This window comes from Tachyglossus aculeatus, chromosome 19 (assembly GCF_015852505.1).
Source record: "Tachyglossus aculeatus isolate mTacAcu1 chromosome 19, mTacAcu1.pri, whole genome shotgun sequence".
Lineage (NCBI taxonomy): Eukaryota > Metazoa > Chordata > Mammalia > Monotremata > Tachyglossidae > Tachyglossus > Tachyglossus aculeatus.
Window position 1 is genome coordinate 15,006,210 of NC_052084.1, and position 26,656 is coordinate 15,032,865.

General features: G+C 55.9%; 1 protein-coding gene across 2 annotated transcripts; it reads left to right on the forward strand.

Moving 5' to 3' along the window:
- The first annotated feature begins 35 nt into the window (after positions 1-35).
- KLC4 (kinesin light chain 4) lies at positions 36-17,735 on the forward strand. Of its 2 annotated transcripts, none has more exons than XM_038761028.1 (16): positions 36-510; positions 3,441-3,715; positions 5,444-5,674; positions 6,276-6,360; positions 6,730-6,949; positions 7,807-7,894; positions 8,376-8,477; positions 8,582-8,755; positions 9,921-10,020; positions 10,194-10,246; positions 10,527-10,594; positions 10,907-11,015; positions 11,335-11,478; positions 14,853-14,968; positions 16,149-16,209; positions 16,792-17,735. In XM_038761028.1, the coding sequence occupies exons 2-16, from the start codon at positions 3,458-3,460 to the stop codon at positions 16,840-16,842; spliced, it is 1,860 nt and encodes a 619-aa protein (XP_038616956.1). In that variant the 5' UTR covers positions 36-510; positions 3,441-3,457; the 3' UTR covers positions 16,843-17,735. The 2 variants fall into 2 exon arrangements, with proteins under 2 accessions (XP_038616956.1, XP_038616955.1); XM_038761027.1 differs by having other exon boundaries at positions 39-510; positions 16,146-16,209.
- Positions 17,736-26,656: the final 8,921 nt, after the last annotated feature.

Below are 26,656 nucleotides of genomic sequence, written 5' to 3' on the forward strand. Positions count from 1 at the left end.
GGTCACGCGGCTCCCGCCCCTCGGAGCCGTCAAAACAAACGCCGCGAGCGGGCCGCCATGTTGGATTTAAAGGGGCCGCCGTGTGGTCGCCCTCCTTCTCCCTTTCGGTTGCCCCGACGCCCGAGCGGGTTGCCAGTGCGGGGTGGAGGACAGAGGGGCGGCCTTGCCCCTGCTGCCCACCCACTGCGGGGGCATTGGTGCCCCCTGCTCCTCCCCTTTCTCTTCCTCGCCCTCCTCCCGCATCCCAGCCCGGGGACTTTCCATCCAGGTCCCCCCGTTAAAGGCCCGGGACCGAGTGGGCCCTGCCCCCGGGGGCAGCCGGGTTGCCACGTGTGGGGGCAGGGCAGGGCCGGCTCCTTCCCCCTCCGTGCCCCCGGACGCAGGGCGGGGCCCCGCAGCAGGGGCCGTGGACTCCTGGACCGTGGGCAGGGCGGTGCCCTCCCTGCCCATCGCCTCGCTTCCGGGCTCTCGCTCCTCTGGCTGCACTCCCCGGCTTGGGCCTCGGGGCGGGTAAGGCGCGGAGGGGCGCGGAGGAAGGCGGGCTTGGGGTGGCAATTACAGGGGGAACCGGGGGGGCAAACCCAGAAGTAGCCAGGGTGGTAAATTCTGGGGCAGGCAGGGTGGCATGTACAGGAGGAACCGGGGGGGCAAATCCAGGAGGAGCTGGGGTGGCAAACACTGGAGGAGTTGGGGTGGCAAACACTGGAGGAACTGGGGTGGCAAACGCAGGAGCAGCTGGGGTGGTAAGCACAGGAGGAGCTGGGGTGGCAAACACTGGAGGAACTGGGGTGGCAAACAAAGGAGGAGTTGGGGTGGCAAGCACTGGAGGAACTGGGGTGGCAAACAAAGGAGGAGTTGGGGTGGCAAGCACTGGAGGAACTGGGGTGGCAAACAAAGGAGGAGTTGGGGTGGCAAGCACTGGAGGAACTGGGGTGGCAAACGCAGGAGCAGCTGGGGTGGTAAACGCAGGAGGAGCTGGGGTGGCAAACACTGGAGGAACTGGGGTGGCAAACAAAGGAGGAGTTGGGGTGGCAAGCACTGGAGGAACTGGGGTGGCAAACGCAGGAGCAGCTGGGGTGGTAAACGCAGGAGGAGCTGGGGTGGCAAACACTGGAGGAACTGGGGTGGCAAACACTGGAGGAACTGGGGTGGCAAACCCACAAACAGCCAGTGTGGTAAACCCAGGAGCAACTGGGGTGGTAAACACAGGAGGAGCTGGGGTGGCAAACACTGGAGGAACTGGGGTGGTAAACACAGGAGGAGCTGGGGTGGCAAACACTGCAGGAACTGGGGTGGCAATCACTGGAGGAGCTAGGGTGGCAAACACTGGAGGAGCTGGGGTGGCAAACACTGGAGCAGCTGGGGTGGCAAACACAGGAGCAGCTGGGGTGGCAAACACTGGAGGAACTGGGGTGACAAACCCAGAAACAACCAGTGTGGTAAATCCAGGAGCAACTGGAGTGGTAAACACGGGAGGAGCTGGGATGGCAAACACAGGAGGAGCTGGGGTGGCCAACCCAGAAACAGCCAGAGTGGTAAATCCAGGAACAACTGGGGGGGCAATCACTGGAGGAGCTAGGGTGGCAAACACTGGAGGAACTGCGGTGGCAAACCCAGAAACAGCCAGGGTGGTAAACCCAGGAGCAACTGGGGTGGCAAACACAGGAGGAGCTGGGGTGGCAAGCACAGGAGCAACTGGGGTGGCAAACACTGGAGGAACTGGGGTGGCAAACCCAGAAACAGCCAATGTGGTAAACCCAGGAGCAACTGGGGTGGCAAGCACTGGAGGAACGGGGTGGGGGGCAAACCCAGAAAAAGCCAGGGTGGTAAACCCAGGAGCAAGTGGGGTGGCAAACACTGGAGGAACTGGGGGGGCAAACCCAGAAACAGCCAGGGTGGTAAACCCAGGAGCAGCTGGGTGGCAAACATTGGAGGAACTGGGGTGGCAAACTCAGGAGGAGCTAAGGTGGCAAACAGAAGGAGGAGCCGGGGTGGATGGAGGCCTGGACGATAAGAGGTGCCATCAGATTGTAGATCTTGGGAGAGAGGAAGTGAGCCTGCTCCCAAAGGGCTATAAATGCAGAAACTTTGGGGCAGTCCTCTGCACCTTTGAGCCTTGGGGCCCGGGCCTCTCCCCCTCTAATCAGCCCCCACACTCTTCCCTTTCCTTGCAACTTTACTCACCGCCCCAGCCCTGAGTCCTTTTCTTTCAAACCAATCCCCACTCGAGTCCCTTCTTCCACATGTGGTGTTAGTTGGATTTATTTAGCCCCTACTTTTTGCCCTGCGCTTAGACACCGGGGTCAGTTGTGGGCGTATAAGACAAACTCCTTGCCCTTCAAGAGCTCACAGGGTAATGGGGAGGGACAAGAAATAAATACATGATTTACAGATCTGCAAGTCGAACAAAACGAAATACTTCCCGCAGCAGGGCGGTAAACGTGTGGGTTTGCCACAGGAAGCAGGGCAAGGAGGTTCAGGGGGATTTGGATCAGTTCAGGGATAAGCCATCCATCATGGGTTACCAATGGGCAGGTCTGGGATGTGAGATGGCCCTTATCCCCAGACATTAGGATGGAAGTAAGGAGGTCTGCCCTCGGGCTGTTCTTCCAGGGAGCCTGTTGCCACTGTCAGACAATACTGGTTGTGGGTTCTAATCCCGGCTCTGCCACTTACCAGCTGTGTGACTTTGGGCAAGTCACTTAACTTCCCTGTGCCTCAGTGACCTCACCTGTAAAACGGGGATTAAGACTGTGAGCCCCACGTGGGACAACCTCATTACCTTGTAGCTACCCCGATGCTTAGAACAGTGCTTGGCACATAGTAAGCCATTAACAAATACCATTATTATTATTATGGACCATTGGTCTGACCTAGTAATGATATTTCTCCCATTCTTACATACCTACTTGTTGGGGAATTGTAGGGGAGAGTCCTGTGCTTAGAACAGTGCTTTGCACATAGTAAACGCTTAATAAATGCCATTATTATTATTATTATTACCAGGGTTGCAGAGGTTAATCAGGGAAGGCTTTCTAGCAGGCTGTGGGATGTGGGCAGGGAATGTGTCTATGTTATCCTTATATTGTCCTCTCCCAAGCACATAGTACGGTGCTCTGCACACAGTGAGCGCTCAACAAATACAATTGACTGACCGACTGATAAGTTTGATTTGGCAGAAGGAACTGAGCAGGGCTGCGTCCCCTCTGTCCTCCCTAACTCCCACGTTATCTCCGCCTTAAACTTGGATTTCCAGCGCAGCCCCAAGACTCCGTCAGTCCCGCCCCCTCATTTCCCAGCTCCAAGTTATTCATTCATTGCTTGAGTGCTTACTATGTGCAGAGGGCTGTGCCGAGCGCTCAAGTCCCTCCCCGCTTCGGCTTTGAGCTTCTCTCTGCCCCCCCCCAAGCCTCGTGTCTCCCTCCTTCCCCCACCCCCAGGTTGCCTGCCTCTTGCAATGGCCAGCCTGGTGTTGGGAGGGCCGAAGGAGACGGGAGTGGAGCGACTGAGCCAAGAGGAGATCCTAGGGAGCACCCGGCAAGTGAGCCAGGGTCTGGAGGCCCTGCGCAATGAGCACCACACGGTGCTGCAGAGCCTGGCCCACGCCCTGCGGAGCCTGCAGCAGGACGGCCAAGACGCGGGCCTGATGCACGAGAAGACCGGCCGCCTGCGGCGCTCCGTGGAGGACATCGAACTTGGACTGGGCGAGGCGCAGGTGACCGTCTCGGGAAGCCGGGGAGGAGAAGGGAAGGGGAAAAAGAAGGGTTGAGAGGAGGGGACGGGGGGAGAGGGATGGGATCGGGGCCAAGACAGAGGGGCCAAGGTCTCAGGAAGGTGGGATGAGGCCAAGTAAGCCGAAGGAAGGCATCTGCTCTCCCTACCTAAATCCTGGATTGGGACGGGACCCGTATCTGATCCGATTATCCCGTATCGACCCCGGGTCTTAGCACAGTGTTTGGCACTTTATCAGCTGTCTTAATGCATATCACAGTTTATTATCATCATCAACATCATCAATCGTATTTATTGAGCGCTTACTGTGTGCAGAGCACTGTACTAAGCGCTTGGGAAGTGCAAATTGGCAACATATAGAGACAGTCCCTACCCAACAGTGGGCTCACAGTCTAAAAGGGGGAGACAAAACCAAACATACTAACAAAATAAAATAAATAGAATAGATATGTACAAGTAAAATAAATAAATAAATAAATAGAGTAATATATATGTACAAACGTATATACATATATACAGGTGCTGTAGGGAAGGGAAGGAGGTAAGATGGGGGAATGGAGAGGGGGGTCGAGGGGGAGAGGAAGGAAGGGGCTCAGTCTGGGAAGGCCTCCTGGAGGAGGTGAGCTCTCAGTAGGGCCTTGAAGCTCTCAGTGGGGCCTCGAAGCTCTCAGTAGGGCCTTATCATTAGAAGCAACAAGCCGTAGTGGATAGAGCACTGGCATGGGTGTCCGGAGGTCATGGGTTCTAATCCCGGCTCCGCCACTTTGCTGTGTGACCTTGAGCAAGTGACTTCTCTTTTCTGTGCCTCAGTTACCTCATCTGTAAAATGGGGGTTGAGACTGTGAGCCCCTTCATGGGGCAGGGACTTTGTCCAACCCTATTTGCTTGGATCCACCCAGCGCTTAGTACAGTATACTTAGTGTAGTATACTATATAGTATACTGTATAATACCGTATAATTGTACTGTATAATACTGTATAGTATAGTATAGACTATACTGTATATACTGTATAGTACTGTATAATACTTTATACTGTATAATATAGTATACTGTAGTATTCTATACTGTACTGTATCCTTCAAGGCCCTACTGAGAGCTCACCTCCTCCAGGAGGCCTTCCCAGACTGAGCCCCTTCCTCTCCCCCTCGTCTCCCTCTCCATCCCCACCGTCTTACCTCCTTCCCTTCCCCACAGCACCTGTATATATGTATACATATTTGTACATATTTATTACTCTATTTATTTATTTTACTTGTTCATATCTATTCCATTTATTTTATTTTGTTAGTATGTTTGGTTTTGTTCTCTGTCTCCCCCTTTTAGACTGTGAGCCCACCGTTGGGTCGGGACTGTCTCTAGATGTTGCCAACTTGGACTTCCCAAGCGCTTAGTCCAGTGCTCTGCACACAGTCAGCGCTCAATAAATACGATTGATTGATTGATTGTACTATACTTACGCTTACTTGTACTTAGTATTGTAAGTGCTCAACAACTACCACAATTATTATTATTATGATCATTTTTATTATGATCGTCATCATTACGGTCGAACGGGTAAGCAGGGGAGGATGGGGTGGCCAGAAGAGGCGAAGAGTCGGGGCTGGTGTTGGCGGGGAAGGGGTCATGAGGTCATGCTGTCGGTGTTTCCTGCTCCGGGCTCCTTTCTCACCCTTTTCTGCTGCCCGGTGGTTCCCAACCCCCGGTCTCAGGTGATGCTGGCACTGGCGAGCCACCTGGGCACGGTGGAGTCGGAGAAACAAAAGCTGCGGGCGCAAGTGCGGCGCCTGATGCAGGAGAACGCGTGGCTGCGGGAAGAGCTGGCCAACACCCAGCAGAGGCTGCAGCTCAGCGAGCAGGCCGTGGCCCAGCTGGAGGAGGAGAAGAAGCACCTGGAGTTCATGGGGCAGCTGCGGCAGTATGATGAGGATGGGCCCGCCGAGGTGAGACTCGTTTGCTCATTTATTGAGCGCAACTGGGTGCAAAGCGCTGTACGAAGCGCTTGGGAGGGTAAAATGTAAGAAGAAACAGACGCATTCCCTGCCCATGATGAGCTTACGGTCTAGAGATGGAGCGAGCTCGCCTCCTCGGGTGGCCAGGGGGTGGGGAGGGGCCGGGGGATCGGGCGGGCTACGGCCGTGTGATGAAAAATCCCTCGGAGGAGCGCTGCACGTAGGGTACCAAGTGCTTGGGGGAGTATAATACGGCAGAGGCGGTAGACATGTCCATGCCCGTAACGAATTTACCGTCCTAGAGGGGGAAATGAACACCTCAGAAGTAGGAGAATCGAGTGTCAACTAAAACAGAAGGGATCAAGATTAGTCAGTGAGAAGGCCTTCTCTAAAGCAAGGGCCCGAGACGCCAGTAAGTGGGTGGGGAAAGTGGCAGGGTCGCTCTGGGCTTTGGACCGGCCCGGAAAACCCGGCTGGAGACGGGGTGGACGGGGTGATTTCTGTCAGCCTCCGCCTGCCCAGACAGTGGTCTCTGGGTGGGCGTTTCCACTCCGGAGAGGAGGGGGCTCTGATGTGGGGCGTCTCCTCCCAGGAAGAGAAGGAGGGAGACTCTACCCGCGACAGCCTCGACGATTTGTTCCCGGAGGAGGAGGAGGAGGAGAAGTCGGGGCCCAACTGTGAGTCTGACCCCTAGACGAAAGCCAAGGTGGGACAGAGACACCGCCGGGGCCGGGCAAGGAGTCCGACCTCCGGGAGAAAAGGAGGAGAACGGAGAGGAAGCAGAGGAAAAGCCGGGGACGGGGGAGCCAGGGTGGGGCTGAGGGCAAAGGAGGGGCACGGGAGGGGAGCCGGAGGACAGAACTGAAGCGGAACATGGGCGGAAGGGTGAGGGGCGTCCCTTGTCCCGATGGGATGTGGCTTGGCATAAAGGAGGTCGTGAATAGCGGCCCACGCGTGTTTCCCGCGCTAGAGCCCAGGGCCGGGTCTGTGCTCACGCCCCACACTCATGCTACCGTCTTGCGTGCGGTCGCGTGTGCGTTTGTCAGCGTCCTATGACAAGGGTGCGGCGGCTGCCCAGCAGGGAGGCTACGAGATCCCAACTCGCCTGCGAACGCTGCATAACCTAGTGATCCAGTACGCGGCCCAGGGCCGCTACGAGGTGGCCGTGCCGCTCTGCAAACAGGCGCTGGAGGATCTGGAGCGCACTTCGGGCCACAGGCATCCGGACGTAGCCACCATGCTCAATATCCTGGCCCTTGTCTACCGGTGAGACCCCATTTCCTGTGTCCCCCTGTTTCGCCCACCCTTGGGCACCCTGCCCTCCACCGCAACCCTTGGGGCCACCCTGCCCCGACGCTGAGCCGCCCGCTGGGTACGTTCCTCTCGGGTACCCCTAGGTTCCCACCTGGGTGAAGTGGGCATCGTGGCAGGGACCCAGAGCCACTCTAGGCATTGGACCGGCCCGGAAAGCGTGGCTGGAGGAGACAGGGGGTGGACGAGGTGATTTCTCTCAGCCTCTGCCTGCCCAGGAAGTGGTTTCTGTCGGGGGAGTTTCTCTCCATCTGTCAGAAAGGGACCCCCAGGGTCCGGTCTGACCTTGGCAGACCTCTGGTCTTGAGGATGTAGGGAGGTGGGCTGGTTTAGGTCACCGCTCCTGGGCCCTGGGGTTTGGTCTGGGAACCGCCTGAGCCAAGAAATGCCTTCAGACACCTCCCTGGGTCCTTGTCTTGGGGGACGACATGGAGCAGTCCAGACTCCTCAGGGCCACTGCCAAGAGGGGCGAAGGGCCTGGAGAGCCCAGGTCAGTAGCACTCCTGTCCCGAGCCTCGCCCTTTCCCAGGGCTAGGAGTAGTGGGCTGGCTGAGCACAGCGGCTGGAGCGCCCTGAGAATTTATCAAGGAGGAAGGGTGATGACAGGAGGGATTAGGGGACCAGGGGCAAGAGAAAGGAACCCCAGAATGGCCCTGGGGGAGGATGCTTGGGGCAGGCGGGGGTGAAGGGACAAATAGAGGGAGATGGGAGTGGGGGACGAGGAAGACAGGATGGGGCTTGGGGGCTGGGGAACAGGCGGCACCTTGGGGAGGGGACCTCCGATGACCTCTGCAGGCCCTGTGACACCGCAGGGACCAAAACAAGTACAAGGAAGCAGCTCACCTGCTCAACGACGCCCTGAGCATCCGGGAGAGCACGCTGGGCCGGGATCATCCCGCGGTAAGCCCCCCCAGCCTGGCCCGCCTCACCATTAGCATCCTCCAGCCCTGCCATCTTCCCACACTGCCCCACTCCTCCCCTCTTAGCATCCTTCCACCCACCATACAGAGAGGTTTCTCCACCGGCCCCCCGCACTTCTTCCCCCCGTCTCTTCCCCGCTGTGTTCAGCTCCACCGCGCTATCCCCTCCACTGCAGCTGAACCGCAGCAGGGGCGTGCAAGGGGATGGGAGTGGGCACGGATGTGATTGGGGTCTCCAGAATTTCTCCGCACCGGGCCCAGTCGAGTTCTGCGCCCCACCCCTGCCCAGCAGCGGGCTTCATTCTCCATTGTGGGGATGGGTGGGGAAAGGGATTGTGGGCCCCTCAGCTGGGGCAGGGGAGGGGAAATTGACATAGCTTAGCGAGGGTTGGGTCTCTGTCCCCTGAGGGACACTCTCTCTGTCTCTCTCTGTCTCTCTCTCTCTTCACCCCCCGTCCCAGGTGGCCGCCACCCTGAACAACTTGGCGGTGCTGTACGGCAAGAGAGGCAAATACAAGGAGGCAGAGCCTCTATGCCAGCGGGCCCTGGAGATCCGTGAGAAGGTACGTCCCTTCTGTCTCCCGGGGGATGGAATCGCCTGCGTCCGGGCCGTCGAGGGTCTCGGCCTCCGCCTCCTAGACACCCGGCCCCCTCTTCTCCTTCGCAGGTCCTGGGCGCTCGCCACCCGGACGTGGCCAAGCAGCTCAACAACCTGGCGCTGCTGTGTCAGAACCAGGGCAACTACGACGCCGTGGAGCGCTACTATAGGCGAGCGCTGGCCATCTACGAAGAGCAGCTGGGGCCCGATGACGTCAACGTGGCCCGCACGAAGAACAACCTGGTGAGGGTTCAGGGAAGGGCCGGGGCTGGAGGGGAGGGGGACCGCGGGCAGGGGATAGGGAAGAGGAAGAGCAGCGGGAGGGGGTGAAGGACAAGAGAGGGGTTGGGGAGAGAGAAGCGGGACTCGGTAAGAGGGTTAAGGTCTTTCCAGGCCCTCTTGCTAGCTCAGCTAATACTAACTGTGGCATTTGTTCAGCGTATACTATAATAATAATAGTAATGATGGCATTTATTAAGCGCTTACTATGTGCAAAGCACTGTTCTAAGCGCTAGACTATGGGCCATACTAGACTAGACTATACTAGACTTGGGCCATACTATGGCCCAAGCATTTATTGAGCACCGGAATGATCATCATCATCATCATCAATCGTATTTATTGAGCGCTTACTATGTGCAGAGCACTGGACTAAGCGCTTGGGAAGTACAAATTGGCAACATATAGAGACAGTCCCTACCCAACAGCGGGCTCACGGTCTAAAAGGGGGAGACAGAGAACAAAACCAAACATACTAACAAAATAAAATGAATAGAATAGATATGTACAAGTAAAATAAATAAATAAATAGGGTAATAAATATGTACAAACATATGTAGCTTTAATTCTGTTTGTCCTGACGACTTGACACCTGTCTGTGTGTTTTGTTTTGTTGTCTGTCTCCCCCTTCTAGACTGTGAGCCCACTGTTGGGTAGGGACCGTCTCTATACGTTGCCAATTTGTACTTCCCAAGCGCTTAGTACAGTGCTCTGCACACAGTAAGCGCTCAATAAATATGGTTGAATGAATGAATGAATTCAGGTCCTGTTCCACAGGGGGCTCACAGTCTGAGTAGGAGGGAGAAAAGGTACTTCATCTCCCTTTTCCAGATGAGGAAATTGAGGCACGGGGAAGTTATGTGACTTGCCCAAGGTCACCCAGGTGGCAGGCCGTTGGGTCAGGGCCCAGGCCGTATTGTTCTTTATGCCAGTCAATTCAAGGGCTCCCTGAAAGTGCGGGTGTGCTCTGGGGGACAGCCTGGGCCCCGAACCACTTTCCCAAGGCAAGGAGTGAGATACAAGACGGGAACTAGGACCAAGGTTTTTGGGGGGGCGGAGGGAGGAGAGGGTGAAGAGGATTAAGAAACCCTTGAGTGATGTGTTTCCTCCCCTCCCCTACTCCCGCCAGGCATCCTGCTACCTGAAACAGGGCAAGTTCACGGAGGCCGAGGTCCTCTACAAGGAGATCCTGACCCGGGCCCACGTCCAGGAGTTTGGACCCGTGAATGGTGTGTGGGAGTCTTGCGGGGAAGGGAAGCGGCGGTTGGCGATTCCGTGTAGGCCCGGGGACAGAGGAGGCTGAAGCAGCTCGGCGGCGATCCCGAAACCCTCTGGAGTCCAGACCCGGAGCGGCAGCTCCTCTCCCCCTTTCCTAGCATTGCTATCTAATTGCCCCCCTCAGGTGACCACAAACCCATCTGGGTGCATGCGGAGGAGCGGGAGGAGAGGAGCAGGGTGAGTGTGGGAATGCCAGACCTCCGGGCTAAGGCGAGGGGTTGACGGACAGACACGGCGGTATCATGGTGACGACGATGGAACTTGTTAAGCTCTTACTGGGTACTGAGCGCTGGGGGAGATGCCAGGTAAAAGAGGAAGCCGAGGCTCTCCTGTTACCATCCACCGGCCCTGTACCACTCCCGCGCCCTGTTTCAAGCACTTAGCCCAGCCCCAGGGGCCTTTCCTACCCCACATCTGTTCCCCCATCACCCGACCCCTCTCCCCCTTCCCCCCGCAGAGCCGACTCGGGGACAGCATGCCTTATGTGGAGTATGGAGGCTGGTATAGGGCCTGCAGGGGCAGCAGGTAAGAGAGCGGGGACAGAGGGACTCCAGGTGGGGATTTGATGCCATCCAGGCCTCTAGCTTCCCTCTCTGGCTTCGGACTTCCTCCTCTCTCAGATCATCTCCCTTCCTCGCTCTTTCTTCTCTGGCCTCCCTGTCCTTCTCCTTTCGCCTGCCCGAGTCCTGTCCTGTCAAACCCTTTCCTTAACCCAGCCTTCCCATCCACCTCTCCTTCTCGTCCTCGCCCTTGTTTCCTTTAGACCCCCTCCCCTCTCCCGTCTCCCCTCACTCCTGTTGTCCTCACCCCCTCTGGCCCCGGCCTTGCTGCCCACAGTCCCACGGTGACCACCACCTTGCGGAACCTGGGAGCGCTGTATCGGCGCCAGGGAAAGATGGAGGCCGCAGATACCCTGGAGGAATGTGTCTTGCGCTCCTGGAAGCAGGTAAGAGCCCGGAGGAGGGAGGGAGGGAGGGAAGGAAGGGGGCTGGGGAGAGGCAGGAAGGCAGAGGGGATACTGCTGCTGCTGCCTGGGGAAAAATTTCACACTCTGTCGCTCTCCTTTGCTGCCTGGATGCCCCTCCCCAATCCAGTCCTCACTGTTAGGAGGTCGGGAGAGAGAGCTGCCCATCCCCTCCTGCCCACCCCCCCCCCCCAAAGTCCATGCACTGGCCACAAAGGCGAGGGGCCGGGCAAAGGATCTGTGGAGCAGCGTCGCCCGTCTCCCCTCCCATCGCTCATTTGTCTGATCCTCCTCCCTGCAGGGCACGGACCCCATCAGCCAAACCAAAGTGGTAGAGCTGCTTGGGGAGTCGGAGGGCCAGCGGCCTCCCGGAGACAGTACCACGGGGGGCAACGTGAAGTATGCAGGCGGCGAGGACGGCAGTGTGGCTGTGGACTGGCCAGGGGTGAGTCCAAGAGAGCCCCCTCTTCATTCCCCCTGTCGGCCACAGGCAACCTGGGCCCTTTAATTAGCCTCGGCTAACGATTGCCGGATGGCGTCGTCTCCCCCACGCGATCACTCGCTCACTGCCCTTGGACTCTATGGGGCCCGGCAGTGAGGAAGGGCGTTGGGCTTCGGAGGCAGAACCAAATTTTCAGGCATACCGGCGGGCCTCCTTTCGTTCATTCATTCATTCAGTCGTATTTATTGAGCGCTTACTGTGTGCAGAGCACCGTACTAAGCACTCCCACAGGTCGGAAGTGGGGAGCAGTCAGGGAATGGGAAGGTTTCCGGGAAGAGGCTGGCTCATCTCCAGTAGGCCAACGAGGTCATGCTCTAGCTGCGGCATATTCCAGGGGAAGGCAAATTTGGATGCTGCCATTGTGACTTACTACTTCAACTTACTCTGCGATCTCTCAACCAGCAGCCTCTGCCCTCAGGCTCCTTCGTGCCCCACTTCTGCCCCCATTTCCCTCCTCCCCCCAGCACCTTATAGCAGCGTCACCCGAGCTGGCTTAGAGGAGGAATTTTCCAAAGTCCACCCTTGGGACATGGCGAACTTTGAGCTAAGCTCTACTGTCATGGAGGAGGTGGCAGGCGGCTTCTGGCGTGGGCAGTGATGTGAGGAAAACCTCAGAAGGAAGAACGTATCCGTGGGACTGTGAGCAGACTTGCCTGACAGGAGGAGAGAGAATGGGACGCGGACCAGGCTAACGCTCCCTTCCCACCGGCCTGTTCCCTGCCCCTGCCCATTTTGTCCCTCCGTGTCCGGCGCTTGAAAGAGAGGAGTAGTTCTGCGGTCTCTCCTGGGGCCATTGCTCACCTAGGCCCCCTCAGTAGTAGTGATAATATTAACTTTGGATTTAGTAAGGACTTGCTCTGTAAATACCGTGCTCGTGCCAAGATCACTGAAAATGTTTAAATCATCATCATAATCAACAATAATGCCTTTGGTACCTGTTGTGTGCCAAGCACCGTATTAAGCATTGGGGTCGATACAAGCCATAACAGGAGAAAGAACCGTTTAGTCCCCGTTTTACAGAGGAGGAAGCGGAGGCACAGGGAAGGTAAGTGACTCGTCCAAGTGTCCCACAGCAGGCGAGGGGTGGAGGTGGGATGGGAACCCAGATCTTCCGGCTCTCGGACCTGGGCTTTTTCCACGGAGCCTCTAAGAGGTCGGTAGAGGAAGGGTGTTTGGACACTTCTGTTTGGCCCAAACCCCCTCAACTTTGGATAACCTGAGCTGGAGCTAGAAGCAGTCGTAGTAATATTTCTGGAGCACCCCCTGAATGTTGTGTGCTGAATTAAGCACACTTGGGAAACCCTAAGCAAAGCCTGTCTTATAGCCCCTGCCCCTCCTTTGTCCTGCTTGGGGGGCATTCCTGCCTCACCCGGGGCACAGGTGAGGGGGATTTCACCCACAGGAGTCTGCCCAGTTGTCTTCCCTGGCTCCACGCTGTGCCAGGGACTCCCCTACTGTTCTCTTCTCCGTTTTTGCCAGTGATGATGTCTGTGCTCTGAGTGGGTGTTCTCCCTCTCCCTCTTTTCCAAAGGTGCCTCTTCTGAGTGGTGGCTTTTTTCCTGTCCTTGCAGGAAGCACGCATTCTTGCCTGGACTAAACCCACATTTCCTTTTCTCCCACTCCCTTCTGCATCGCCGTGATTTGCGCCCTTTATTAACCCCTGCCTCAGCTCCACAGCACTTATGTACATGTCCGTCATTTATTTATTTAGATTAGTGTCCGTCTCCCCCTCTAGATCGTAAACTCATTGTGAGCAGGAAATGAGTCTGTTACATCGTGCTCTCCCAAGCACATGATACGAACTCACTAAATACAATTAATTGATCGACTGATTGCTATAGGAATTCCCATTCCTGTTCCCAAAACGTTTGCTGTCCCCCAGCCCCCATCCTCACTGGTTCGCAGTCTGAGCTCTTTGAGGGTCTCACAGGACCCAGACCCTATTTCCCATCGCCCCCCGGCTCCCCACTCCATTTGGGGGCCACGTTACTTCTAATGGGGAATCCAGGCATATGTATATATTTTAAATATTTGATATATTTAATCTTAATCTCAGCCCAAGTATTTTAGGTTTGAACAAATGCATAATCATAAGAGGTGGCTAAGGGGTTGAGTAGTTGGGAAGAGAGGTTGGAGGTGGCGGGAGTTAGGGGGACTTGGAAGCTGGGGAGAGTTGATGTCTGGAAGGTAGGGAAAGGGAGAGAGTTCCAGGACCTACGGACCTTGGAAAGGGGCAAAACCAGAGTGGAGGCAGGCTGGGAGGGAAGAGGAGGAGGACGAGGGCGAGGAGAAGGTGGAGAGAGCCTTAAGTGCAATGAGAAGGCTCTGTTTGCCGCCTGCCTCTCCCCCCGACTTAGACTGTGGGCTTGCTGTGGGCAGGGAATGTCAATGTTTATTGTTAATTAATTAATTAATTCATTCATTCATATTGAGGGCTTACTGTGTGCATAGCACTGTACTAAGCGCTTGGAAAGTACAATTCGGCAACAGATAGAGACAATCCCTACCCAACAACGGGCTCGCAGTCTAGAGGGGGGAGACAGACAACAAAACAAAAGCAAACAGGCAGCAGTAGCCTGGGCGCTTTGGAGTCAGAGGTCGTGGGTTCAAATCCCGGCCCTGCCACTTGTCAGCTGTGCGACTTTGGGCAATCACTTCACTTCTCTGGGCCTCAGTTCCCTCATCTGTAAAATGGGGATGAAGACTGTGAGTCCCACGTGGGACAACCTGATCACCTTGTATGTACCCCAGCGCTCAGAACAGTGCTTTGCACATAGTAAGCGCTTAACAAATACCAACATTATTATTATTATTATTACTATGTGCAAAGCACTGTTCTAAGCGCTGGGGAGGATACAAGGTGATCAAGTTGTCCCACGTGGGGCTCACAGTATTAATCCCGATTCTACAGATGAGGTAAATGAGGCACAGAGAAGTGAAGTGACTTGCCCAGGCTGCTCAGCCCGGGGTGAACAGGATGGTTCTCAGCTTGGCTTTGCCACAGATAGGAAATTGTTGTACTGCACTTTCCCCAACACTTAGTCCAGTGCTCTGCACACAGTAAGCGTTTAATAAACGCTTTAGTTTAGTTTAGTTTAATAAATGCTTTAATAAACAGTCTTTTAGACTGTGAGCCCACTGTTGGGTAGGGACTGTCTCTATACGTTGCCAACTTGTACTTCCCAAGCGCTTAGTGCAGTGCCCTGCACACAGTAAGCGCTCAACACGATTGATGATGATGATGATAAATACGACCGAATGAATGAAAGAATGAATAAAGCAAGCCTTCCCCCCCCGCCCCCCGACTTCTCTCCCAGGACAGCAGCGGGTCCCTTCAGCGGGGCGTCACGCTGGGGAAGATCCGGGAGGTGCTGCGTCGGAGCAGCGAACTGCTGGTGAAGAGGCTGCAGGGGACGGAACCCCAACCCTCCAGGTAGGGCTGGGGGCGGGCCGGGGGGGGTCCCCCGTAGCCCCGCAGGTCGGCCCAGACCGGCTGCCCCCCGACAGCCAGGTGCCCGGCCCGCCCTGGGCGGAACGGCTGTTGGCGGGGCCGATGCACGGAACGGTTTTAACTGAGGGCTCCGGGACTGCTTCCCCAGCCGAGCCTGTCTCCTTCGACCCAAGCACTGAGTGGCCGGGACCGATTTCCGAACGGCGATTCTTGTTTATCCACGACTGGGGGAGGGAACGCGTGGAAAATTGACGACCTCCGTGTGATCGAAAAACCTCATTTGAGCCAGTTTTTTCAACCGCCCCTCTCGCTCAGTTTTTCCCCCAGCGGCCTACTGGACTTGGATAAGTTTTTTCTCTTCTCCTTCCCCTGCCTCCCCTCCAGGGAGCGGCGAGGGTGAGAGCAGAATTTTGTTGTCAGTGCAACGCTCGGGGATTTAAAACCGGGAGCAAGCATCGCACGTGGGGGCCAAGGGGCAGCCTGCCTCGGGGGTGAGGGCGGCCCTGGCTCAGTGTGCAGCTCGGCGAGGTTTATAGGAAGCCCGCAAATCCCCGGGCCGCGGGAGCTGGCGTCACATCAGGCCCGGTTCTGCTCCTTCCCACCCATGTCTCCCAGAGACCCCCCACCCTCCCGACCAGGGAAGGGCATCCCGGTCCCCAGAATGTCACTGAGCCCCCTGACCTCCTCCAACTCCTGGTTAGGATTTGCTTGCACCCCTCCTGAACTGCGGTGACGGGAGGCCAGAGGAAGAACCTCAAGTGCCCATTTGGAAATCATTCAGACCAGCAGGGCCACTCGGGCATTTACTGTTTTACCGCTGCCGTGTTCCAGACTGTTCTACCGTATTTTCACCTCTGAGCAATCACGGGGATGATCAAGTGCAGAGAAACAGAGAACCCGGATAATTCAGACTGAGGGAAGGGAGAGTTTTTAGTAAATGCGCCCCGGAAGGTGTGAATCTCGGGGAGAGATATTAGGTGGTCAGAAAGAGGGATCTGCGGCGATATGGGGTGGCCGAGCGGCGGAAGAAAGACAAAAAGAGATTGTGGAAGGATAGAACAAGCAGAAAGAGAAGAACTGATGTGGTCTTGGCAGGGGCCCCCAGAGAGGTTGGGGAGAACTAGGGCTAACTTTTCTTTTTCCCCCGCTTTTCCGACAGCAGCAACATGAAAAGGGCGGCATCCTTAAACTACCTGAACCATCCCAGTGGAAAGGTTTTCCAGGTGAGGAGGTCCTGGGGAGAAGGCCAGGGAGCAGGCCGGCGGGGTAGGTCGGTAGAAGAGGATGGGGAGAAACCCAAGAGGCTGGGGTTTATGTTCAGTCAATCAGTGGCCATATATTGCCACTGATTGCATATACTGATTGCATAGATTGAGTGCTTACTGAGTGCAGAGCACTGTGCTAAGCGCTAGCGAAAGCATAACCCAACAGAGTCGGTAGGCACGGTCCCTGCCCACAAGACGCTTCCAACCTACAGGATGAGAAGGCACTGGACAGGAAGAAAGTGTTTGGGTTCAGACGGTCTCCCGGGGGTGGGATTTGAGGGCAATAAGGAAAAACCAGGGAAAGCCAAAGGGAAAACAGCCACTATGCATATTTCTCTTCTCACTGTTTTATAGATTTCTGGGCCAGGATCATGGGAAAAATAGAGCCTAGGTAGGGGCATCTACAATCAGGGGGAGAGGAGCGAAGCCCCAGGAAAGGAGGTGCCAGAGAAGGAGGAATTGGGGTGCAGTTTGCCGGGTCTGTCTGTGGCCAGCGTCTAGAAGCTGGGAGGAATTGATAGACTGCGTTCTCTGTTTCAGGGCTCCCGGGGCCTCAGTGCCAGCACTACAAATCTCTCATCGAGCAGCTGATACTCAACCCTTCTGGCTCTTCAGGTTTCAGACCACCAGGTCCCCACCAGAATCCCCTACTGAGCTGGGCACTAGGCCTGAGGTCACTGCTGGGAGGGGAGATGGGAGGATGCGAACCGTTGGATGAGGACTTTGCTTCCCCCTCAGGAAGACCCCCGTTCTTCCCCAATCTGCCCTCCTCCCCCCCACTGCTCTTCTGTACATCAGATTCCCCTCTCCGTGGCAGGAAGGGGCTGCCTGCCCTGGAGAATGCTTCCAGCTGCGAATGCCAGCCGAGTTGATTGAGAAGCCCTCAGCCTCCAGCCCCCGAGCTCCGTTCTGCCCAACTGCTCCTAAAGGTCTGGGCTTCCTCTGTGCAGGTCCTTCCATTTCAGTTTTCTTTCATTAATTAATTAATTAATAAATATAAAATCCGACAGACCGTCTTGGGGTAAAAGCAGATGGTGGTGGGGCCTACCGGAGAAGGGAACGCGTGGGGAGAGGGAATCCCGTTCCTTTTTTGTCTGCCTTGTCCTAAGCAAAGTAGACGGGGCTAGAGAGAGGGGGTGGTGAGGAATGGATGAGGCGACCCTTACCCTAAAGTCAAAGGAGAGTCAGGAGAGGCATTTGATCTTGGGTGCCCCGGGGGGCAAGGTGGAAAGGAGAAATCCGGATGACGAGGGCCACGGAAACCACTCTGTGTCGGCTCCCCCAACTTCCTGCTCCCCCATATTTACCCGGTTCTGCAGGACACATCTCTGCCCCGGCTTAAAGGAGAGTAACCGAACTTGCTGCTCCCTTCCTTTTTCTTGGGCCTTCACCCACTTGGCTTTTCCCTGCTTTTGACCCAAGTGACTTCAGGCCCTTTCCTCACGCCCCTCCCTCCATTCCAGAAATAAAGTTGTTCCCGGGAAGTTCCTCTGCCTCCCTCCCTCCCTGAAGCCTTCTCCTTAGTTCTGGTTGAGCCGAAGATTCTCTGTTTGAAGGAACACGGTGTAGTGGATAGAGCGCGGACCTGGGAATCGGAGGACCTGGGTTCTGATCCCGGCTCTGCCGCTTGTCTGCTGTGTGATCTTGGGTAAGTCACTTCACTTCTCTGGGCCTCAGTTACCTCATCTGTAAAAAATGAGGATTAGGACTGTGAGGCCCGTGTGGGGCTGGATCTGTGTCCAACCTGATTAATTTATAATCTTGCATCTACCCCAGTGCTCAGTACAGTGCCTGGCACATAGTAATCGCTTAACAAATGCCGTTCAGACAAACAAAAAGACCCCACAGGCCCTTGATTTGACCCTGGCCCAATTCCCTACTGCTGGGAAGGGATGGGCTCTAACTGAAATAGGCTTTCTCCGGCCCTTCTGAGGAATGATAATTGTGGTGTTTAAGTGCCTACTATGTGCCAAGTACTGGCGCGCAGTACTGGCAGTAATGCTGGGATAGACACGAGATAATCGGGTCGGACGCAGTCCCCGTCCCACGTGGGGCTCCCGGTCTAAGCCGCAGAGAGAACAGGTATTGAACCTCTGTCTTCCAGATGAGGAAACTGAAGCACGGAGAAGTGAAGTGACTTGCCCACGGCTATACAGCAGGCAAGTGGCAGAGCCGGGATCAGAACCCAGGTCTTCTGGCTCCCAGGCCCGAGCTCTTCCCGTGAGGCCGGGCTGTTTCCCTGCCCTGCTCAAGGGCCAGTTTAGAGTAGACAGCACACTCCAAATCTCACTGCTTGCCTCTTCCGCTTTCTCCACAACTTCGACCCCAAGCCTCTCCCCCGACTCCTTTCCTGCCTTCTCCTCACATCCTCCCCTCTCCCTGCCCACTTTTCCTTTCTTCCCTAGACCCAAACCTTCAACCCCAGCCCCACTCCCTAGAGGAGCTAGCTTGTTGTGGGGCCTCACTCGTCCATCCGGGAATGTAGGAAAAGCTCAAGTTTCTCCCTAAAATGTATCTCCCTACTGACTGATGCTGGGGAATGGAGGGGATTCAGAACACGCAGCCGCTGCCTCCGTGGCATTTGGTTTTGGTGACCTTCCCCACGGCTCTGGGACACCCAGCTTTTTCGGTGATGAACTGCTGCTTTTTGGGATGGCGGAGTGGGGTGGGATTATTCGAGTCGATTGCCATTATCATCTTGTGACTTGAACGTTATAGACTTCCAAACCAAGTGTGGGAGTCAGTGAGGTCACTGCCATCTGGCCGGCCCCCGAATCTGGGCTCAGAGGGGTTTCCTAAAAGCTTGCCCCCGCCCTGGGTAGGGCTAGTCCTGGTCTCTATGGCCGGGAGATGTGGGGGTCTCTGAAGCAGCATGGCTTAGTGGCTAGACCACGGGTCTGGGGGTCAGAAGGTCATGGTTTCTAATCACGCTCAGCCACTTATCTGCTGTGTGGCCTTGGGCAAGTCACTTCATTTCTCTGGGCCTCAGTTCCCTCATCGGTAAAATGGGGATTGAGACTGTGAGCCCCATGTGGGACGTGGACTGCGTCCAACTCGATTTGTTTGTATCCACTCCAGCGCTTAGTACAGTGCCTAGCACAGAGTAAGCGCTTCCCAAGTAATAATAATAGTAATGGTATGTAAGTGCTTACTATGTGCAAAGCACTGGGGAGGATACAAGGTGATCGGGTTGCCCCCCGTGCGGCTTCAGGTCTTAATTCCCCTTTTACAGATGAGCTACCTGGGGCACAGAGAAGTTAAGTGACTTGCCCAAAGTCAAACAGCTGACAACTGAAGAGAAGCAGCGTGACTCAGTGGAAAGGGCACGGGCTTGGGAGCCAGAGGTCATGGGTTCAAATCCAGACTCTGCCAATTGCCAGCTGTGTGACTTTGGGCAAGTCACTTGACTCCTCTATGCCTCAATTACCTCATCTGGAAAATGGGGATTAAGACTGTGAGCCCCCCGTGGGACAACCTGATCACCTTGTAATCTCCCCAGCGCTTAGAACAGTGCTTTGCACATAGTAAGCGCTTAATGAATGCTATCATTATTATTATTATCACCTTTCACCTTGGTAATCAATCAATCAATCACATTTATTGAGTGCTTACTGTGTGCAGAGCACTGTACTAAGCGCTTGGGAAGTCCAAGTTGGCAACATATAGAGACGGTCCCTACCCAACAGCGGGCTCACAGTCTAGAAGCGGGAGACAGAGAACAAAACAAAACATATTAACAAAATAAAATAAATAGAATAGATATGTACAAAGGTGATCACCTTGTAAAACAGTGCTTTGCACATAGTAAGCGCTTAGCAAATGCCATTATTATTCTTCTTCTTATTATTATTAACTGGCGGAGTCGGGATTTGAACCCATGATCTCTGACTCTCCAGCCCGTTCTCTTTTCACTGAACCACGCTTGGGCGGGCTCGGAAGCCAAGGCGGTTACTTTGGCCGCGGGGCCACCAGGGGGCGGGGCGGGGCGAGCCAGCGAGGGGGCGGGGCTTGGCGCCGCGCGGCCACTGATTGGAGGAGAGGGTCTGAGGAGGCGGGGCTCGGCGCCGGGGCGGCCGCTGATTGGAGGAGAGGGTCTGGGGGCCGAGCGCGAGTGGAGGCTGAGGGGCTCTGGGGGGCTCGGAGGGGGCGGGGCTCGGCGCCGGCGCGGCCGCTGATTGGAGGAGAGGGTCTGAGGGGACGGGGCGCTGTGTGAAGCCTGAGGGGGCGGGGCTCGGCGCCAGTGCGGCCGCTGATTGGAGGAGAGGGTCAGAGGGGGCGGGACGCTGTGCGGTGGCTGAGGGGGTCTGAGGGGGCGGGGCTCGGCGCTGGCGAGGCCGCTGATTGGAGGAAAGGGTCTGAGGGGGGCGGGGCGCTGTGCGAAGTCTGAGGGGGCGGGGCTTGGCGCCAATGTGGCCGCTGATTGGAGGAAAGCGCCTGAGGGGGCGGGGCTCCTCGCGGAGGCTGAGGGGGCGGGGCTCGGCACCGTCTCGGTCGCTGATTGGAGGAGAGGGTCTGAGGGGGCGGGGAGCCGCGAGGAGGCTGAGGGGGCGGGGCTCTGGGCCGGCATGGCCGCTGATTGGAAGAGAGGGTCTGAGGGGGCGGGGCGTGTGCAAAGCCCGAGGGGGCGGGGCTAGGCGCTAGCGCGACCGCTGATTGGAGGAGAGGGTCTGAGGGGGAGGAGCGGCGCTTGAAGGCTGAGGGGGTCTGAGGGGGCGGGGCTCGGGGCCTGTGCGGACGCTGAGTGGAGGAGAGGGTCTGAGGGGGCGGGCACGGTGCGAAGTCTGAGGGGGCGGGGCTCGGCGCCGTCACGGCCGCTGATTGGAGGAGAGGGTCTGAGGGGGAGGAGCGCCGCTCGAAGGCCGAGGGGGTCTGAGGGGGCGGGGCTGGGCGCCGGCGCGGCCGCTGATTGGAGGAGAGGGTCTGAGGGGGCGGGGCGCTGTGCGACCTCTGAGGGGGCGTGTTCGGCGCCGGCGCGTCCGCTGATTGGAGGAGATTGCCTGAGGGGGCGGGGCGGCGCGCGGAGGCCGAGGGGGTCTGAGGGGTGTGCGGGGGCGGAGCGCTGTGCGGAGCGCTGCGCCGCGGGCTGAGGGGGCGGAGGGAGGCGGTGAGGCGCGGCGCGGCGCGGCACGGAGGTCGAGGGGGTCCGCGGCCGCGGAGCGATCTGCTCCTCCTGCTCCTCCTCCTCCTCCTCCTCCTCCTCCTCCTCCGCCCCGCGCTGCCGGCGGTGGCGGCGGCGGCGGCGATGGACGCGGCCCGGGGGGCCCCCGCCGGCCCCCGCCGCCGCCCTCCTCCTCCCCCCCATCTCCTGCTCCTCCTGCTGCTGCAGCTGCTGCTGCTCCTCCTCCTCCTGCTGCCCGGTGAGTCCCGGGGAACCGGCCCGCCTTTTGTTCGGGAACCGGGGCCCGGACCCTCGCACGGGTCCGCCGCCTCCTCCTCATTCACTCATTCATTCATTCATTCAGTCAGTCGTATTCAGTGAGCGCTCACTGTGTGCAGAGCACTGGACTAAGCGCCTGGGAAGTCCAAGTCGGCAACATCTAGAGACGGTCGGTCATTCATTCATTCAGTCGCATTTATTGAGCGCTTACTGTGTGCAGAGCACTGGGCTAAGCGCTTGGGTAGTCCAAGTTGGCAACATCTAGAGACGGTCATTCATTCATTCATTCATTCAATCGTATTTATTGAGCGCTCACTGTGTGCAGAGCACTGGACCAAGCGCCTGGGAAGTCCAAGTTGGCAACATCTAGAGACGGTCATTCGTTCATTCAATCGTATTCAGTGAGCGCTTACTGTGTGCAGAGCACTGGACTAAGCGCTTGGGAAGCACAAGTTGGTAACATCTAGAGACGGTCATTCGTTCATTCAGTCGTATTTATTGAGCGCTTACTGTGTGCAGAGCACTGGACTAAGCGCCTGGGAAGTCCAAGTTGGCAACATCTAGAGACGGTCATTCATTCATTCAGTAGCCTTTATTGAGCGCTTACTGTGTGCAGAGCACTGGACTAAGCGCTTGGGTAGGCCAAGTTGGCAACATCTAGAGACGGTCATTCATTCAATCGTATTTATTGAGCGCTTACTGTATGCAGAGTACTGGACTAAGCGCCTGGGAAGTCCAAGTTGACAACATCTAGAGACGGTCATTCGTTCATTTAATCGTATTTATTGAGCGCATACTGTGTGCAGAGCACTGGACTAAGCGCTTGGGAAGCCCAAGTTGGCAACATCTAGAGACAGTCTCTACCCAACATTCACTCATTCATTCGCTCATTCAATCATATCTAGTGAGCGCTTACTGTGTGCAGAGCACTGGACTAAGCGCCTGGGAAGTCCAAGTTGGCAACATCTAGAGACGGTCAGTCATTCAATCGTATTTATGGAGCGCTTACTGTGTGCAGAGCACTGGACTAAGCGCTTGGGAAGCCCAAGTTGGCAACATCTAGAGACAGTCTCTACCCAACATTCACTCATTCATTCGCTCATTCAATCATATCTAGTGAGCGCTTACTGTGTGCAGAGCACTGGACTAAGCGCCTGGGAAGTCCAAGTTGGCAACATCTAGAGACGGTCAGTCATTCAATCGTATTTATGGAGCGCTTACTGTGTGCAGAGCACTGGACTAAGCGCTTGGGAAGCCCAAGTTGGCAACATCTAGAGACAGTCTCTACCCAACATTCACTCATTCATTCGCTCATTCAATCATATCTAGTGAGCGCTTACTATGTGCAGAGCACTGGACTAAGCGCCTGGGAAGTCCAAGTTGGCAACATCTAGAGACGGTCAGTCATTCAATCGTATTTATGGAGCGCTTACTGTGTGCAGAGCACTGGACTAAGCGCTTGGGTAGTCCAAGTTGGCAACATCTAGAGACGGTCATTCATTCATTCATTCAATCGTATTTAGTGAGCGCTTACCGTGTGCAGACCACTGGACCAAGCGTCTGGGAAGTCCAAGTTGGCAACATCTAGAGACGGTCATTCGTTCATTCAGTCGTATTTATTGAGCGCTTACTGTGTGCAGAGCACTGGACTAAGCGCTTGGGTAGGCCAAGTTGGCAACATCTAGAGACGGTCATTCATTCATTCAATCGTATTCAGTGAGCGCTTACTGTGTGCAGAGCACTGGACTAAGCGCTTGGGTAGTCCAAGTTGGCAACATCTAGAGACGGTCATTCATTCATTCATTCAATCGTATTCAGTGAGCGCTTACTGTGTGCAGAGCACTGGACTAAGCGCTTGGGTAGTCCAAGTTGGCAACATCTAGAGACGGTCATTCATTCATTCATTCAATCGTATTCAGTGAGCGCTTACTGTGTGCAGAGCACTGGACTAAGCGCTTGGGTAGTCCAAGTTGGCAACATCTAGAGACGGTCTCTACCCAACATTCATTCATTCATTCAATCGCATTTATTGAGCGCTTACTGTGTGCAGAGCACTGGCCTAAACGCCTGGGAAGTACAAGTTGGCAACATCTAGAGACGGTCATCCATTCATTCAGTCGTATTTAGTGAGCGCTTACTGTGTGCAGAGCACTGGACTAAACGCTTGGGTAGTCCAAGTTGGCAACATCTGGACGGTCGGTCATTCATTCATTCATTCAATCGTATTTAGTGAGCGCTTACTGTGTGCAGAGCCCTGGGCTGAGCGCTCGGGAAGTACAAGTTGGCAGCATCTAGAGACGGTTATTCATTTATTCAATCGTATTTATTGAGCGCATACTGTGTGCAGAGCACTGGACTAAGCGCTTGGGAAGTCCAAGTTGGCAACGTCTAGAGACGGTCATTCATTCATTCAATCGTATTCAGCGAGCGCTTACTGTGTGCAGAGCACTGGACTAAGCGCTTGGGAAGTCCAAGTTGGCAACCTAGAGAGATGGTCATTTATTCATTCATTCATTCAATCGTATTTATTGAGTGCTTACTGTGTGCAGAGCACTGGACTAAGCGCTTGGGAAGTCCAAGTTGGCAACATCTAGAGCCGGTCCCCACCCAACAGCGGCCTCACAGTCTAGAAGGGGGAGACAGACAGCAAAACAAAACATATCAACCAAATAAAATAAATAGAATAAATGTGAATAGAGTAATAAATCTGTACAAACATATATACATATATAGAGGTGCTGTGGGGAGGGGAAGGAGGTAAGGCGGGGGGGGGGGGGATGGGGAAGGGGAAAGGAAGGAGGGGTCTCAGTGTGGGAAAGGCCTCCTGGAGGAGGTGAGCTCTCAGTAGGGCTTGGAAGGGAGGAAGAGAGTCAGGGTGGGAAGGCCTCCTGGAGGAGGCGAGCTCTCAGTAGGGCTTTGAAGGGAGGAAGAGAGTCAGTGTGGGAAGGCCTCCTGGAGGAGGTGAGCTCTCAGTAGGGCTTTGAAGGGAGGAAGACAGTCAGTGTGGGAAGGCCTCCCGGAGGAGGCGAGCTCTCAGTAGGGCCTTGAAGGGAGGAAGAGAGTCAGTGTGGGAAGGCCTCCTGGAGGAGGCGAGCCCTCAGTAGGGCTTTGAAGGGAGGAAGAGAGTCAGGGTGGGAAGGCCTCCCGGAGGAGGCGAGCTCTCAGTAGGGCTTTGAAGGGAGGAAGAGAGTCAGGGTGGGAAGGCCTCCTGGAGGAGGCGAGCTCTCAGTAGGGCTTTGAAGGGAGGAAGAGAGTCAGTGTGGGAAGGCTTCCTGGAGGAGGCGAGCTCTCAGTAGGGCTTTGAAGGGAGGAAGAGAGTCAGGGTGGGAAGGCCTCCTGGAGGAGGCGAGCTCTCAGTAGGGCTTTGAAGGGAGGAAGAGAGTCAGTGTGGGAAGGCCTCCTGGAGGAGGCGAGCTCTCAGTAGGGCTTTGAAGGGAGGAAGAGAGTCAGTCTGGGAAGGCCTCCTGGAGGAGGTGACCTCTCAGTAGGGCTTTGAAGGGAGGAAGAGAGTCAGTCTGGGAAGGCCTCCTGGAGGAGGTGAGCTCTCAGTAGGGCTTTGAAGGGAGGAAGAGAGCTAGCTTGGCAGATGTGGGGAGGGATTGGGGGCATTCCAGGCCCGGGGGAGGACGTGGGCCGGGGGTCGACGACGGGACAGGAGAGGACGAGGCCCAGTGAGGAGGTTAGTGGCAGAGGAGCGGAGGGTGCGGGCTGGGCTGGACAAGGACAGAAGGGAGGGGAGGGAGGAGGGGGCGAGTTTAGGAACGACTCATTCACTCATTCAGTCGTATTGATTGAGCGCTTACTGTGTGCAGAGCGCTGCACTAAGCGCTTGGGAAGGACAGAGCCCACTGTTGGGTAGGGGCTGTCTCTATATGTTGCCAACTTGTGCTTCCCAAGCGCTTAGTACAGCGCTCTGCACACAGTAAGAGCTCAATAAATACGATTGATTGATTGACAAGTCACAGCCCAGGCACGCCCAGGCTTCTCATCCGTGTCCTCGGGGGCTGCTCCTCATCTGCAGCCCCAGCTCCTCCTGCAGCCCCTGCTCCTTAATAATGTGCATTTATTAATAAAGTGCATTGATTAAGCGCTTACTATGCACAAATCACTGTTCTAAGCGCTGGGGAAGGTTACAAGGTGATCAGGTTGTCCCACGGGGGGCTCACAGTCTTCATCCCCATTTTACAGCTAGGTAACAGGCACAGAGAAGTGAAGTGACTTGCCCAAACTCACAAAGTCAAGTGCTTAGTACAGTGCTCTGCACACAGTAAGCGCTCAATAAATGCGATTGAATGAATTGAATGAATGAACATATAGCTGACAATTGGCGGAGCCGGAATTTGAACCCATGACCTCTGACTCCAAAGCCCGGGCTCTTTCCACTGAGCCACGCTGCTCCTTCTGCAGCCCCTGCTCCTTCTGCAGTTCCTACTCCTTAATAATGGCATTTATTAAGCACTTACTATGTGCAAAGCACTGTTCTAAGCGCTGGGGAGGTGACAAGGTGATCAGGTTGTCCCACGGGGGGCTCGCAGTCTTGATGCCCATTTTACAGATGGGGGAACTGAGGCCCAGAGAAGTGAAGTGACTTGCCCAAAGTCACACAGCTGACAGTCGGTGGAGCTGGAATTCGAACCCATGACCTTTGACTCCAAAGCCCGGGCTCTTTCCACTCTTTCCTTCTGCAGCCCCTGCCACATTGGAGCGCAGCCGGCTGCAGAAAGGGCCCCGGGGAAACTTCCCTCCTGCCTTACAACTTTTCAGTCACGTCTCCCTCCTCTAGACTGGAAGCCCATGGGTGGGGCGGGACCGTCTCTATCTGGTGCCCATTAGTCCTTCCCAAGCGTCTAGTCCAGTGTCCTGCACACAGGAAGCGCTCAGTAAGTACTATTGAACGAATGAATGCCCGTCTCCTCCCTTCTAGACTGGGAGCCCACGGGTGGGTAGGAACCATCCCTATCTGTTGCCCAATTGACCTTCCCAAGCGCTTAGTCCAGTGCTCTGCACACAGGAAGCGCTCAATAAGTA